The sequence below is a fragment of the Balaenoptera borealis genome (genome assembly GCF_965194805.1).
Source record: "Balaenoptera borealis genome assembly, chromosome: 6".
In the NCBI taxonomy this organism is placed as follows: domain Eukaryota; kingdom Metazoa; phylum Chordata; class Mammalia; order Artiodactyla; family Balaenopteridae; genus Balaenoptera; species Balaenoptera borealis.
This window is the reverse complement of record NC_138863.1, coordinates 59071208-59089216: the sequence shown is the minus strand read 5'-3', so window position 1 is coordinate 59089216 and position 18009 is coordinate 59071208. Positions and strand designations below refer to the sequence as shown.

General features: G+C 34.6%; 1 protein-coding gene and 1 long non-coding RNA gene across 3 annotated transcripts in view; both read right to left on the bottom strand.

Moving 5' to 3' along the window:
* OLA1 (Obg like ATPase 1) overlaps window positions 1–18009 on the bottom strand; it is a 172731-nt gene that overhangs the window by 125003 nt on the left and 29719 nt on the right. For both annotated transcript variants that reach the window (XM_082397731.1, XM_082397730.1), the window contains exon 4: window positions 17005–17132. In XM_082397731.1, coding sequence (XP_082253857.1) covers window positions 17005–17132 — 128 coding nt within the window. The remainder of the gene's footprint in view (window positions 1–17004; window positions 17133–18009) is intronic.
* LOC309631414 lies at window positions 6648–16998 on the bottom strand. Its single transcript, XR_014246254.1, has 2 exons — window positions 10931–16998; window positions 6648–10597 (listed from the first exon to the last, which is right to left on the bottom strand). It is a non-coding gene; the product is annotated as an uncharacterized lncRNA (long non-coding RNA).

Genomic DNA, 18009 nt, shown 5'->3' with positions numbered 1-18009 from the left:
AATGAAGCAAACTTTAAAATTCTCATCCACGAATTACAATGTTAGCAAAGAAAGGCTGACAAAAAGAACAAAAAGGGATTATAACAAAGAAGGATTAAAATTCAAATTCAAATTATAGTCTGGTCTTAATTTACATCAAATTTAACTCAGAGATTAACCACAAAACCCTGCCAAGAAAAGCAAACCAGGTACAAACCAATCCCCTGGTAAATTCCAGTGCGTTCAAGCTCCTCCATTCTCTTCCAACAACTGTTCTCTAGGAACAGTCCCACTCTTGGGGCTTCGCCAACTGTTTTCTTATCAAAGTCACTCAGCTTTTCCCCTTTACTCTCCATAGGGTAAACAGTTACCATGTAATCTTATTTCACTGATTTATGTACACTTTAAGTTGTTCCCAATATACGTTGTACAACGGGTATTTACAGTTGGTTTAATGGGGTATGGTAATCTCTACAAAAAGCAAATTCAAGAAACCCTATTGAAAATCAACATGGCAATGGCTAGCAAGAAATGAAATGTAAAAGAAGTGTATCCTTTGATTTATTAATTTCTCTCCAATAAATATTTCTTAAGCAAATAATACAATAAAGGCAAAAAGACATACGAATATTCACTCACTGAAGAGTTATCTATCATAGCAGAATAACTGAAAACATATTCAGTATCTAGGAAATGATAAATCATAGATCACTGACAATATTATCCTCTCATTAAAAATTATTATTAATATTAAAGCTATTCTAAAACAAGAAAAATGTTTTATGATATAATTTTAAGCAATAAAATAGCTTTAGGAAGTAAACATAGGGTAGCAATTAAAGTATGGGTTTTGCTAAAAATCTTCACTCTGCCACTCAGTAGCTGTGTGATTTTCCAAAGTTATTTAAACTCTCTGAGACTCAGTTTCCTCATTTCTAAAATGGGTTAATAAGATCTAACTCATAGGGTTCTCGGGAGAATCGAATGAGAGCACTGTAAAGCGCCTACTCCTAACTCAATAAATTCCTTTCCCTATTACTCAACTGATTCCTTCCTATTACTACAACCATGAGTTTATAAATAGCAGATCATATCTAAATGGTGATTATAATAAGACTGGGGTTCTATATTTAAAATCATAACCTGCAGTAAATTTCCTTAATGGGGCTTTATTTTCCTCAGTTCTTTAAAATAAAATATCAACCCTTGGTCTGACTGTAACCCCTAATGTAACATTGTTTCAATTGTTTTTAAAAATTGTATTCAAAATAATTTTAATTAGTTTTTTCCCAAACATTTTACTCATAATACACAAATCAGAATTCAATCTGAATATACAAAGATGGAAAAAACAAATTAGGAAAATGGGTGGAGTACATTCAATCCCTTACATTTTCACACTAAAGCTTTATTAACATGTGAACAATAAATTTAGTTGCGGGGTGAGGGAGAACACTATTCTCAGAAAGCTATAAATTAATGTATAACCAGTGTTTCAGTTCTACCCATCTGACACCCTGGCATACAAGAGAAGACCCTCACAACTGGTCTAAAGAGAAGGTGGACACAGTTGTCCCTTTCAACACAGGGAAGGGGGAAGAGGAACAAAACCACCTTCACCTGACCCAACTCTTTACCTATGTGATGTGCAAAATATCTAAACGTCTGGTGGAACAATGGGGTCTTCTTTAGGTCCCAATGGCAAGAACTGAGTCAGTCAAGTCCAGGCCAGTCAGGCAACGTTCCTTCCTCCCTCCTACATTGGGAGCAAGGACAGCAAAGACAGGGTTAGGGTGGGAGGAGAAGATGCACCAGGAAGGAGACGTCACAGACCTGGACAAGATAATTCCAGGTTCACGGGCAGCCTGGGGGTTCTGAGGAGACACCTTGACCTCACCAGTGGAGAGAAGAGGAATCTTCCAGTTCCAAAGGACTAGTGCTGCTACACAACCTACAGCCCTTAGAGGAAGCCCTGCCTTTCCCTCAACTGCCTCGGCTGGCAACCCGTAAGCTCAAAATTTTAAGTCACTGATGCAGGAAAACTGTATCAGGCCCACAATGGGTGGTTATGGGTGTCAATGTCAAATCTGCAGAGGGACAAGTTATGAGGAAATTGAAGACTCACACTGTGATAAAACACAAGTGCTCATCTGATTTCATTCTTGCAAGTCAAGTATAACAATGAATACATTGGTTTTCAAAACCAAATCAGTCTCAAACTTACATTTTTAACTTAACATAATGACAATGTTCTGACAACTAAGAAAAATGTGGTTCAAAATTTAATGTTTAAAAGATCAAGAGACTCTCCAGGACCTTAGAAGTTGCCCTTCCATCCCTGAGTGATTTCAACTCGTTAGTGAGAGAAGAGTTTTAAAAAGAATCCATATAGTTGCTATTTTGAGCAGAGGACAGGAAAGGAGACCTCTAAAACATGTCTGAAAAGACAATCTAGAAAAAAAATGAGAATGCCTCAAGCACCTAAAGTAGATATAAGACCACCATGAATATGAGAATACCTTCAAGCAATTAAATTGTAAACAGCTAGTAGATTACTGCATACAATATTACAATGCATACAATATTACAATGCAAACTAGAAGGAACTGTTTCCTACTGCTGCATTATTTCCACAGTAAACAGAAGTTGATTATTAGAATGCATTGTATATGTAGATGAGAACCACTGCATAATTACTTAACCCATTGAATTTGTACCGAAGAAACAAAGAAAACATATGCTTTTTGGTCAGATTGTTTACTGCAATCCAATACTAGATTAATTTAATAAATACTGCTGAAAAAGAAAATTACAGGACCCAAAGGAAAAAAACTCCATTATTTTAGGATACAATCAAAGACAGCTTTATATTGGCAATTTGTGTTTAGGCAAAAATGCGTGACTCATTTTAAACTCTTAAATGACGTGCTTATGAGGAAGGGGGGAGGTGGTCTCTTGAAAAACAGTAATTTATGTCCATGGTAATTAAAGGTGATTTACAAAACATATAAACACCTAACAACTAAAAGGGGGGATGGCAATTAAATGAAAGCCTTTTTACCTTCTCATTTAGCAGTTCAATAAAGTCATAGTGCCTTGAGGGTTACAACTAGAAAGGCAACTTAAAACCTATTTCTTCCATCAATGTTACCTTCATCCCTTTTTAGCAAACACAAGCAACAAAACTATAGTAGCACTCTGGAATCTTATTGTTAAAGCTCTAACTAAGCAATTTAGACCTATGAAATTTAAACAGATACAGAGTAACTAATACAAAACAGAGTGAAGACACATCTGCCATTGATAACAAAGGAGAAAGGATAAGGTTTTTATTTTTCCTGACCAAAAAGTCTAACCATCTGCACAGAAATCATCGACATAGATTAATCTTAATTCTATCCTGTAAGAACTTGTCTGCCCAGCTTCAGAGGGGTAAGCCCAAAAGAGAAGTAAAATCAGTCAAGGGCTTAAAATCATCCTGGGGTGGGGGGGGGGGTGGTGACAGACACGCTTCCTAAGAATTATAGAACTGCAGAGATTTTTCAAAATAAAAAGATATGACATCAAAATCGAACTACAATTAGCAATTCTTCCCAAAACGGAAATGTTCTACTTACTGAAGTAGACTCCTTTTTTTAAGGAAAATAAACATTGGAAAGTAAATTCAAGTAGAAACTAAATTCCTCCCTGTAATCAGGAGAAGAAAATAAGCATATATCCTTTCAGATTTTAAAGAAAAGAAAAGCAGTTACTTCTGAAGACTGGAAACAAGGGACAAACATGAAATTTTATTGTGAACATCTTAATTATTTCCAATTTTGTTTATAATAACCATATATCATTTAAAGTTTTTAAACATAATGAATATTTTTTTTAAGTAACAGCATCTGTTTAGCCATTTATAATCAAAAGGTAGAGAAATCTGATAAAACCAAAACTGCCTTCTTATTAGAGATGATGGAAAGGGGGTGAGGATAAACACATAATTAACTTACAATTTTATGTGGACTATGGAATGACACTCATTTTTTTCTAAAGCACACGTTTTTGTACCTAAATTGCATATAATTCAATCTATTTTAAGGGAATACTTCTTGATATCAAGTAGATAGCTAGTGATTATATCTCAAACAATGGGCTGGCATGGCTAGCAAGGGTTTTCCTTTGCGTTGACAAATTAACAAAGGAATTTTGTTTAGATGACTGCACTGGGCATATTAAAACAACTGGTGTAAAGACAATAAAAATGTTAAGAATCTATTTAGAAGACTGCTTCTTTTCCTATTATCATTCTTACTCTTGGGGGGAAAAAACCCAGATGAAATGAAATACTGAGCTCTCAACGACCTTAACTCAATCTTTTCATCGTTCAAAGCCCAGCTCAGGTTAGGTGGCCAATTCCTGGCTCTACCTGGCAAGGGCACAGAAAAAGCGCCCACAGCCTCCTGGGGTAGAAGGAGGAAGCTGGATAATATCCCCTTACCAAGAATACATGGAATGGGGGAAGAGATACCTGCACAAAAAGGAACTAGTTTGTTATTAGAACAAAAAGGTATAAAGGCAGTCCTGCCTTCCCCACAGCCCCCTCTTCTCCCCTCAACAACACACACACACACACACACACACACACACACACACACACACACTTTCACTACATAACAGTAAGGTATCTTAGAAATGCACATTTTTTTTCTTACCCAAAATTTATTAACTTAAAGGTGACAGAGACAGTAGGATTTGTGGAAAACATGAAAGAAAAAGGGAGTGATGGAATGTGGAATTAGTATATAATGTAAACAAAATAAAATAAAACTGGAAAGTCTTAGGTATTTTTACTCTTTATGAAATTCTTTCATTTTGTTTTCCTTCTAAATTACTTACAGGGGTTTTTTTGTCTGCTAAAGATTCAAACAGAGAAAAATATTTTTGAAAATAATCAAAATTAATTTTCAGAACTACATTATCTTTCTTTTCTTTCAAAATAAAACCAGTCTTACAGGTTATTTTTCTAATTACAAAACAATACCTGGTCAGAATATATTTAGTTTGAGAACATTTGTGACAACAGAAAGGCAGAAAAAAAAGCGAAAATTACTTATACTCCCTCTAACAAAATGTAACTATTGCTAGCATTTTTGCATATATTTTTGCAGATTTTCTTCTATGTGTTTGTATTTTACTAAAAATAAGATCACATTATAAATGTTCTTTCTCAGTCTTATGTTTGCATGTAATAATATATGGTGATTGTATTTTCATTCAATGACCACAGAGTTACATTAACATTTTTAAAGACTGCAAAATATTATGCAGTATAGATGTTGTATAAATTATTTTTCTATCATCTTTATTAGAGTATAATTGCTTTACAATGGTGTGTTAGTTTCTGCTTTATAACAAAGTGAATCAGCTATACATATACATATATCCCCGTATCTCCTCCCTCTTGCGTCTCCCTCCCCTCCTCCTTATCCCACCCCTCTAGGTGGTCACAAAGCACCGAGCTGATCTCCCTGTGAAACGCAAGTATCTTTATGGCAGAACAGACCATACAAATATAATGTGTGGGAGCTCTCAATGAAGTACGTCTTTAACAACAGAACCCACTAATTTAGTTACCTGAGAGTAAAATTCTTAACTAAATCATCCTGGCAGAACTATCCTGATTAGCCCAGCTTAAAAATCAAACATTTTACAGAGATGGCAGAAGATCACTGACAACTCCTGAATCACTGCATTCTAAGCCAAAGCCATCTTCTCCTTAATTTAATACAGAACTCCTTAGAATTTTATTTGAATCATTTGTGCATACCTTACATTGGTATTTAAATAAGAAAATTCCTCATGTTTTAAAAATCAGAATAATACATGTTCACTTTTTAAAAAGCCAACGATCTAAAAAGGAAAGTCACCCACCTCTCTCTCCATCCCAATTCTATTCTCCCAAAAACCTATCAACAATTTGATGTATCTCTTCAAATTTCTTTCTATGCATATAGTGTAGAGCTGAGCTATCTAATACTGTAGCCACTAGCCACATGAGGCTATAAAGTACTTGAAATGTGGCTAGTCCGAACGGAGATGTGCTCTAAGTATAAATTACACACCAGATTTCAAAGACATGGCACCAAAAATATATCAATAATTTTTCATATTGACTACATGCTGAAATAATATTTTTGATAGGTTAAATATATGTTATTAAAGTTAATTTCACTTTTTACTTTTTTAATGTGGCTATCAGAAAAACTTTAATTAGATACGTAGCTCACATTATATTTCTATTGGTCAGCACTTGTACAAAGGCTAACGGTGCAGGTTTTGGAGTCAGACTTGCCTTACTGAGTACTACTCCCAACTATACCATCTACCAGCTATGTAACCTTGGACAGATGTTCTAACCTCTCTGTACCTACTTCTGACTTGTTCTGAGAACTGAATGAAATTCCTCACAAAAAGCACTTAGCACAGAGCCTGGCACATAGTAAGTACTTAATAAATATTTCCTGGCAACAAAAGAATAAAACTATAACCTAATTCTTTTAAAATCACTATATAGCACCTGTCTCTTCAGAAAAGTCTCCAGTTATATCTGTAGGTCACTACTGTGCAGAGCAGGTAGTCTCTGAAAAACAATGTATACCAAGCACTTGAATTTTCTTTTTCTCTCTCTTTCACACACACACACACACACACAAATACATGGATCTTGAACATGTTTACTATATAGATCCTAAACTTTTTTTTTTTTTTTTTTTGGCTGCACCGCGCGGCATGCAGGATCTCACTTCCCCCACCAGGATTCGAACCCACGCCCCTTGCAGTGGAAGCAGAGTCTTAACCACCAGACGACCAGGGAAGTCCCATAGATCCTAAACATTTAGATCTAAAACTGTACAAAAGCAATGTGGTACGGTGAAAACCTGGAAAGAAAAAAGAACTTAAAGAAGAACGATGGGGGAGTTCCCTGGCAGCCCAGTGGTTAGGGCTTGGCGCTTTCACTGCTGGGGCCGGGTTCGATCTCTGGTGGGGGAACCAAGATCCCGCAAGCCACGCTGCTGGGCCAAATAAAGAAAGAGAGAATAGGATGGGCTCTATGCGCAGTATACTAGTTATGTACCCTAGCAAAACTACTTAGCCTTTCTCTCTCAGTATCCTCATCTGTACAGCTGGGATAACACCAATCCTGCAGAACTGTTAAGATTAAATAGAATAATATATTAGAAAGAATCGACCATAGTACCTAATTCATACTAGGTACTTAATAATCACTTCCCTTCTTCTGGAAATCAAAATAAAACGCCAAAACAATTCAGACAGGCTAATAATGTTAATGCTGAAGTGCCTGCCATGCCATAACTGCCTGTTCATACCCTGAAGAGGTAGTTTAAAAACATGCTGGCTGTACAGTCATCCCAGGTTCCCTACATTTTATCCCTTTAACAAGCAACTGGAGAACAGAACTCTGGAAAGAACAGGGCACCACATACCCCATCCTCTCATCATCACTATCAACATAATACACACACACGCAAACACATACCAATTTAGCTGAAAATAATCAAATTGTATTTGAAATTTTGTTTCCTATAACTATAAATGATTACATACTTTATAATTAACAGTTCTATAAATCTGGACCTCCTATATGTTTCTAAATTGGGAACAAAACTGTCCCATACCTCAGAAAACAGAACTCTTGCTTCCAGTCTACAAGGTCGTATCTCTAAGTAGCTGCTGAGAAACTAACAAGTTTTATCTATAAACAGCTTGACAGTAGGTGCAATGATAGAGCCAAAGGTGCTGTCCTTCAGATAACACACAAACACCTTAGCCTCCTATTGAAAAATCACTTCAAAACTTCTAATGCCAGCTTTAAAAAGCTAAAGATTCAGTGAAATCAATAGCCTCGTCATGTTCAAAGCTTTAAAAATTTAACAATAGGAAGTTACATTGCTTCTAAAACATGTCATACTGGCTCACGAAACCCTAGAGAAAAAATTAATCATTTTTCTAAATAGAAAACCTGTTACAAGTTACTGCATGTATATGAATTTTAAAAGAATTTGCTTCCCATAATATTGTCGCTGTTTCCCTATTCTATACTGAATCTTTGGCAAACAGTTTTATTTGAAGAGACTTCTGTTTATGGGAGATGTAAGAAAAGCCTATCCCTTCTTTACAAAGTCTCTCAAATTTGCTTTCCCTTCAACTGCCACTGACAGTTTTCTGAAATCCAGTCCTCATTATTTCCTTCATGAAATACTACAAAAACCTCCTGGCAGTTCTTTTTGCCCCAAACTTCTTCCCACTAAAATCTGTTCAGAATGTGTTCATACATAGTTGATAGAGCATCAACTCTGTTAACTAAGTGACATGATCCTGCATATTACCCATGAAGTAGATAAAATCCAAATTTCTAACTTAACAAAACTACAAATTATCAATATCGATATACCAAATAGGGATGAATGTCACAGACATTATGGCAAGAGAAAGGGGGAAGGCACAAAAGAATATAGAATGTGCGATTACATTTATAAGAAGTTCAAGAATAAGCAAAACTAATCAATGATGATATAAGTCAGAACAGTGATTACCCTGAGTGGGGAACTGACTGGGAAGGGTGACAGAAATGTTCTCTATCCTGATCTATGTGGTCGTTACACAAGTGTTTATACATGTACAAATGCCTCCAGCTATGCACTTCAGATTTGTGCATTTTATACTTTACTGTATCTATTTTCTATCTCAATAAAAATAATGGAAAATCAACTAGAAGAAAACAGTTGTGAATATTTACCTGATTATGAGAAGGATAAGAACTTTTTAAGTATAAAGGTAATAGAAGAAATCAAAGGAAAAGACTGATAAAAGTATTTTCACGAAGATGACACATATAATATATCTCCATGTGTCTGCATTGTATGAACAAACTCTAGAACAGAGATCAGCAAACTAAGCTTGTGCCCTATTTTTGTATGACCTTAAAGCTAAGAATGATTTTTACACTTTTTGAAGTGCTGCAAACACACACAGACACAAAGAACAACATGCAACAGAGCAAAATGTTTACTATCTGGCCCACTAAAGAAAAAATTCCCCAAGCCTTGCTCTAAAAAATAACACAAGAAACTAATAAATGCCTCACTTCTAAAGGCAAGACAGAGGAATCAGAATGTGAGTAGGAACAAGATTTCTCAATGTATACCCCAATGTTATATCAATTTTCTTTTTGAACCATGTAAATGTTTTACCTATTCCAATATATGACCTATCTAAAATTATTCAAAAAATAAAAAATTTAAAACACTATTATCCCCTTGGAGATAGAGGAGGAGAATTTGGATGTATCTGATAGAATTCTAAGTGTATATACCCATTGGCCTAGTAATTACACTTCTAGGCATCTCTTAAATACCCAGACATGTACCAAAAACAAACAAAAAAACCTGTATAAGAATTCCATTAGCAACATTCTCTGTTAAAAAAAAAAAAAAGTCAGAAATGATAATGCCCATACATTATGCTAAGTGAAATAAGTCAAAGAAAGACAAATATTGTATGATCTCACTTACATGTGGAATCTAAAAAAGCCAAACTCAAAGACACAAAGAGTAGACTGGTGGCTACAGAGAGTAGACCCCAGGGGCTGGGGTGGGGGAAATGGGGAGATGCTGGTCAAAGGGTACAAACTTCCAGTCACAAGATGACTAAGTTCTGGTATCTAATATAAAGCATGGTGACTACAGTTAACAATACTGTATTGTATGCTTGAAAGATGCTAAATGAATAATCTTAAATGTTCTCAACACACACAAAAAAATGTTAATTATGTGACGTGATGGATGTGTTAACTAACTAACCGTACTGTGGTAATCATTTCACAATATATACATATATCAAATCATCATGTTGACAATGTTATACGTCAATTATATCTCAATAAAGCTGGAAAAATAAATAAATAAATGCCCACAAATAGGAAGTACTAATTCAATAAACTCTGGTACTTCCATAATGTGGACAATGGGGCAGCAGTTAAAAAATAATGAAGCATGAAATAAGCCAGTCACAAAAGGACAAATATTGTATGATTCCATTTATATGAGGTACCTAGAGTAGTCAAATTCAGAGACAGAAAGTAGAACAGTGGCTGACAGGGGCTGGGGGAAGAAGGAATTGGAAGTTACAGTTTAATAGGTACAGAGTTTCAGTTTGGGAAAATGAAAAAGTTCTGGAGATGCATGGTGGTGATGGGTGCACAACATGTGAATGTACTTAACATCACTGAATTGTATACTCAAAAATGGTTAAAATGGCAAATTTTATGTTATGAACATTTTACCACAATTTTTAAAAATTTATAATTAAAAAATGTAGAAATTAAAAATCTAAGTTCACAAGAAAAACAATGAAGCAGCATTAAAAATAACAGTCTATATGCACTGACACAGAATGATCGCTTATTTAAACTCAAAAATAATTCTTTAAGTACAGTATTACAATCCCCATTTTACATGAGAAAACTGAGGTTCAAAGACACGGTGTTACTTTTTCACAGTTACACAGCTAGAAAGTAGGAACTGACAGTCACACTCAGGTTTGATTATAAAACCTACATTCAGGGACTTCCCTGGTGGCGCAGTGGTTGAGAGTCTGCCTGCCAATGCAGGGGACACGGGTTCGAGCCCTCGTCTGGGAAGATCCCACATGCCGTGGAGCAACTGGGCCCGTGAGCCACAGCTACTGAGCCTGCGCGTCTGGAGCCTGTGCTCCGCAACAAGAGAGGCCGCGATAGTGAGAGGCCCGTGCACCGCGATGAAGAGTGGCCCCCACTTGCCGCAACTAGAGAAAGCCCTCGCACAGAAACGAAGACCCAACACAGCCATAAATAAATAAATAAATAAATAAATAAAATTTAAAAAAAAAAAAAAAAAAAAAATAAAACCTACATTCGTTCCACTTTACTCTAAGCACTAGACTGAAATGGCAGAAAAATAAAATAGTTGCTTTATGCTAACATGATTCTGATATTTTTCCCCTTTCATTATTATCTTTAATGTCATTTAAACAGTAACTAATTTTTAACAAACTTCTTTGAAAAGTACATCCTGAACGTCATACATCTGCATTTCTGCTTCAAAGTGAATGAAGGCTAGTTTTTTGGTTCATAAAAAAGCTAACTCAGCTTATATGAATAACTAATCTATTAAGGAAATGTGGATAATTTGCTTCAAAAAACTTTTAAAATAAACAAACATGGTATTTAGCTTTTTAAAACAAAATCTTCATAACAAAATTTTCCATAAAAGTGATATATACTAAGTACAATGGGTATCTGTTTTGTTTTCAAAAGCAGTTAATCCATTAAGTAATTTTTAGAATGTTAATTTCTATTTATTTTTTCCCAAACACTGGAAACTGTTATTTTTCTTTCTCAACGACATGATCAAGTAAGGAAAACCAAAAGGAAAAAGAAAAAAAGGAAAATCATGAATTCATAAAGAATTTCTCTTCTATAGTTAATACATATAACTAGCAATGTATAGACATACCCATAGCTAGTCAGAGTTGTTTATCCAAAATCATAGGTGCCATATGGCAAAAGTACGGAGAAATTCCTACTTTTTAAAAGTTTTTAGTTTTTTAAATCATGCAAACCATTAAAAAAATGTTCTGTATGGTTCAAGAAACCTGAAAAGCAGTCAGCTGAAGAGTAACACATCTGGATCAAGAAATAATTTCTGCAGAATTTCAAACGTTCAAAATACTTTGGGAAAGGGGGAATAATTAAGTAGGAAGATGATTATTTAGAACATTGTCAACATTCAAAAACAGTTTGACACTTAGACCAAAGAAAAGAACATATACCTCAGATAAATAACTGCAGGCACATGAAAAAATGCTCAACATCGCTAATTATTTGAGAAATGCAAATCACAACTACAATGAGGTATCACCTCATTCCGGTCAGAATGTCCATCCTCAAAAAGTCTACAAATAATAAATGCTAGAGAGGGTGTGGAGAATAAGGAACCCTCCTACACTACAGGTGGAAATGTAAACTGGTACAGCCACTATGGAGAACAGTATGGAGGTTCCTTAAATAACTAAAAGCAGAGTTACCATATGAACCTGCGATCCCACTCCTGGGCATATATCTGGAGAAAAGCATAATTTGAAAATCTACATGCACCCCGATGTTCATTGCAGCACTATTTACAACAGCCAAGACATGAAAACAACCTAAATGTCCATCGACAGATGAATGGATAAAGAAGATGTAGTGTATAGTATGTACGTATGTGTAAATATACATATATATATATGTGTGTGTGTGTGTACACACACACACACACACACACAAACACACACACAATGGAATATTACTCAGCCGTAAAAAAAAGAATATTGCCATTTGCAGCAACCAACATGGATGGACCTAGAGATTATCATACTAGGTGAAGTTAAGCCAGACAGAGAAAGACAAATATCATATGATACTGCTTATTTGTGGAATCTTAAAAAAAAAAAAAGATACAAATGAACTTATTTACAAAACAAAAATAGACCCACAGATAATAGAGCAATGCAAAAAGTTTCTAAAACCAGGGATTGTGAGACCAAAGCTATAGTTATGTGAATTTTAGACCAAGAATTTTCAAACTGTTAAATGTTGCCTTTATGTTGGAAATAAATGTCTTCAGAAACCTGAAAAAAAAAAAAAAAAAGGTCCACAGACATAGGAAACAAACTTATGATTACCAAAGGGGAAGTGGGGGGGGAGGGATAAATTAGGAGTTTGAGGTTAACATATACATAAAACAGATAACCAACAAGGACCTACTGTATAGCACAGGGAACTATACTCAATATTCTGTAATAACCTATAAGGGAAAAGAATCTAAAAAAGTATATATATATATACACACACACAGATATATGTATACATGTATATATGTATGTATAACTGAATCACTGTTCTGTACATGTGAAACTAACACATTATAAAATCAACTATATTTCAATAAAAAATTTTAAAAAGAAATTTAATGAGACCTCAAAAAAATTTTAAAAATACAATAAAACAAAAGTATGAAAAAAAACATTAAAAATGCAACTCAACTGAATAACTCCTGTAAACACTTTAATCTGCCTCCCTGCCCCAAGTCTCCATTCAAAACTTTATACTTAAGTCATCAGAGAAGAAAATCCTTAATATAGTGGACATGGTGAATCCCCAGCTACCTCCCAACATCTTTTCCATCACTCCTACTCCTTGTTATTAATCTTATCTACGCTGACAATTCCTTCATTGTGCTAGGGCCTTTGAAACAAGCCATTTACTCTGAATAATCAATATCTCCTTTCCTCCTGCTGCTAACTTATTAGCCCTCACCTAACCTTTACCTCTCAGCAAAATCATCACTTCCTCAAGGTAACACCACACACTCACATACACACATACTGTCTCTGTTCTCTGTACACAATTGGAGAATGACATCTAGTGTTTATGTGACCATTTATTCAATGTCTGTCTCCTCCACTGGACTGTAAACTCCATAAGGGAGGGTCATTTTGTTTTTACTCACCATTACATCCCTTAGAATCTAGCACACTAAAAAGAGAAGCTCCACAAATAATGTGTCAAATGAATAAAACAGAGTGGTCTAAAGATTCAAAGTCATTAAGAGGTACAAACAACTAGGTATAAAATAAGTAAGTTACAAGGATGTAATGTACAGTACAGGGAATATAGTCAGTATTTTATAATATCTTTATATGAAGTGTAATACATAAAAATATTGAATCACTATATTGTACACCTGAAACTAATATTTTGTAAGTCAACTATACTTCAATTAAAAAAAAAGTGCTTGTTAAAATAACTAGATTTAAAAGTTAAAAAAAAAAAGTTTTAAAGCCAAAAAACCTGTCAAAATAACTATTTACATTTAAAACAAGTATAAATTTTTGATGCAAGGTATATATTTACATCCATCTAATAACCAAGGGAAATAAACAAGGTGAGGGGAAAATTAACCTTTAAGAATCAAACTAATGGAGAGAAACATAGCATTAAAAAATTAAAACTCAGTAATAACCACAACTTACCATTAAAATTTTTTTCTCTCTGTTTTCAGAAGTTCTAATGAAAAGCTTTAAAGTGCCCTGAACACACTAATACGTATCATCCTACACTGTCCCTTTCCTTAGTAGTTTAAACCAACTGTATAAAACAAAAATAGATGACTTCCCTGGTGGCACAGTGGTTAAGAATCCGCCTGCCAATGCAGGGGACACAGGTTCGATCCCTGGTCCGGGAAGATCCCACATGCCATGGAGCAACTAAGCCCGTGCGCCACAACTACTGAGCCTGTGCTCTAGAGCCTGCGAGCCACAACTATCGAGTCTGTGTGCCACAACTACTGAAGCCTACATGCCTAGAGCCCGTGCTCCGCAACAAGAGAAGCCACTGCAATGAGAAGCCCTCGCACCACAACAAAGAGTAGCCCCCACTCGCCGCAACTAGAGAAAGCCCGCGTGCAGCAACGAAGACCTAATGTAGCCAAAAGTTAATTAATTAATTAATTAATTTTTAAAAATAGAGAAACTAAAAGATATTAATAAAAAATGGGATTTTTCACACCAAAATTAAAATGAAGAAATAAAACAAGTTTCAAACATGCTAATAAGCAAATAAGTAAACAATTCACAAGTACGTCTTTAAGTCCAAATCCAATAATGTAATTACACATTTATTAACATAATTAATCAATATCTGTTTCCACCACTAGACTAGAAGCTTCATAAAACCAGAAAATGTATTAGATTCTGCTACCCACTATATATTTCCAGCACCCAGAACAGAAAACATTTACTATTTAATTAATGAATATTAAATAAACAAACAAATGAACTGCATTTCTGGTGACTTTAAGACATTTGAAGAAAATAACCTTTATAAAGAGTAATATTAAAGATAAAATTTTATTTCACACTCATATTTAATAACCTGTTGAAGATGAAAATATACCATAATTTGGAATTAAAGAATTCTCACTTTTCATAGCTTCAAAGTAATCACTTTATCCTTTTATTCTCTTCAAGTCTTTTTTATTGCCTGTAATTCTACAAAGGTTTTTAAAAAATTCTTGTTATAAATGTATCATTCTGTGTTCTGTGCACTGTACAATAATATATACTATATTTCATCAATTCTAAGGTGCATATTTTCACAGTTTAACATTTTTGAAATCAATCACTATAAGAAAGCATGTTACCTAGCTTAATTGGATTTTTTTCCCTTTCTTAACAACATCTTTAGCCTGAATGAAATACAATAAAGTATGTATGCTCCTAACCAAATTCATTTTTCCCCTAAAGGTTAGAAAAACATATCAGATGAATATTATACAAGAGACAACAAAACCAAGGACTTTATTACATATATTAATGGTTTCAGGCTATTCTCAGGAACTTATCATCACCCGAAACTGCTCCAGCTCTGAAAATTTTAAGTCAAATATCCCTCTCCAACCACACACCCGCTTACAGCCAACATACCTGTTCCTAAACCTCATCAGGAAATAGATCCTTCTACTTTTCAGGCCTTTCCTACCTTCACTGCTACCCTATGGTAAGCTCTACCCCACTCATCAGTTCAATCACTCACACCCCAACCTTCAGTTCTCTTGCCCCCATCCTCCTGTCATACCTGCCCTATCAATACTACTTCCTTAAAGACATCCCTATCTGGATGTCCCAGGTACACATTCAAAAACTGTCCCAAACTGAACTCTTTGACTCTCTCCCAAGACTTGCTGCTCCTTCTGTATTTAACATCTCAGTGAGTAGCATCAAGAGTCATTCAATTGGCCCAGTCCAGAAACCCAGGAGTCACACTTGATTCTACCCTCTCTTTGAAACTCTCACATCAGTCACCAGAACCAGTGAAAAAACAAACTGTCAGGAAAACAGAGGCTCCCGCCAATGTACAGACATTAGGTAACACTACTCAACATAACTGAAACCACCCCCCCAAACATATAACCTTATTCTTTGCCTACATCCCAAACCCTTCCAGAAGGTGTCTCCAAACCTTCAACCAAGTAAAGCTACCTAGACCAGTGCTTCTCAAACTGTTATGGGTTTTTGTAAAATACAATAAAAATGAATTACTAGGCAAACGAATTTTTTAAAAGACATACATAAATACTAGCACAATATTTTAATTAAATTCAAATGACCAAAAAATTACTCAAATTTTCTAAATGCTCATTCTCAACTGCTTATAGTTATCTGTCAAGGGCCAGTAACAAACAAAAGCACTGAACCAGACCCCACCTCTAATTTATGTTTCCTTCGTTTGCTCATTATAATATTATTAATATTATTACCATAAAGTACAGTCTTGACCTGAGCCTTAACCTAAAACTTTCTATTTTGTCAGAGAATTACTATGTTCTTGGTTCACTCCTATAGTCAAAAGAACACAAACCAACATATAGTTCTACTTATTTTCTCTCTTTGCTTTATATCCCTCTCTCCATTAAGGACTAGCTGATCTATAGTCTCTCCTTAATCCTTGTATCTCTAGTAAATAACCTGGATGATTTTCTCTCCTCTGAAATAATGGAATCCCCTCCTCTATCAATTCTGCCTTTTCAACACATGGAAAAGCAAAAATGCAGACAAATTCCACAAGAAAACTTCGAAATGCCTTTACAATCAACAAAATTACTTCTGCATAAAAACACTTTTCAATGGGTCTAATCCAGAATGGGATAAAATTCAATTAGAGAATGACAGCAACACAGCATATACTTACTATGGAATAAGCCTTCTCATATGGAGATGATACTTAATCACATTAAGTCACAATCAACAGACAAATCCACAATTCACCTTGTGAAGCTAAGCAAATCTTATTTTATTATTTATTAATTTTATTTGCACAATAATGGAAAGAAAACACGGATCATAATGAAATCAATCAATTAAATAAACAACTGTACTTACGTGTTAGATGAAAGATTCCATCACAGGCACTAATATAAGATAAAAAGGCATTTCCCAGGCCTTGCCCATTGTGAGCTCCTTTCACAAGGCCAGCAATATCCACTACATTTAGAAAAGCAGGAATTTTGCTGAAAAACAAAAGATGATTTTAATATAAAATAGTACTAAGAACCTGTTTATTAACCAAATGGCTTTCCCAAACATGTTACATGAATTAATTCTTTCCTTTCTAGAACAATGTTTACTAGACTCTCAAATGAATAAAAAAAATTTAAACAAGAAATAATCTTTTAAAACATTAGGACTTTCTTACCTAGGAAAATGAAGGGAAAACATTTTAAAGCAGAACAGATGTTTTTATTGTTACTCTAAAAACTAAAACTCATATCATTAATTTTATTATACTGGCACATGCACACATACACAAAAGCAGGGAACATTTAAAGAGTATACTGATACAAGTCAAGGTAATCATCATAGAATGAGCCAACGTACTCAACAGATACTTTGTGCCAGGAACTGGACTAAGTGCTTTACATGTATTATCATTCCAAAGTTCAAAGTTACTCTATAAGATGGGTGTTATTTATTAAATCCACTTTACAGATGAGGAAATTAAGCCATAGAGGAGTTAAGAAATCTATTGCACACAGGATCACTCAGCTAATAGTGACAAAACTGCTATTCAAATATAGGATATCTGGGTTTGCATTTAATCACCATATAGGTTTTATAGCCCCAAAATGCATGTAATGATGTGAACCAATTGTCAGCATAGTAATAACGTAGTTGTTAACAACAGCAACAGAATTAGACACAGTAAAGTAACAGTTAACACAAATTAGAAAACAAGAAAACCAGTCAGCCATGTAGAAATGGAGATTAAAGCGTATGAGTAAATTAAGCTACTTTCAATGTCATATGACAAAGGTGTACGGTATATGCATTTATGTATCCTTTGTCAATTTTCAGAGTATTCATTTTTCAGAATGTCAATTTTATTAC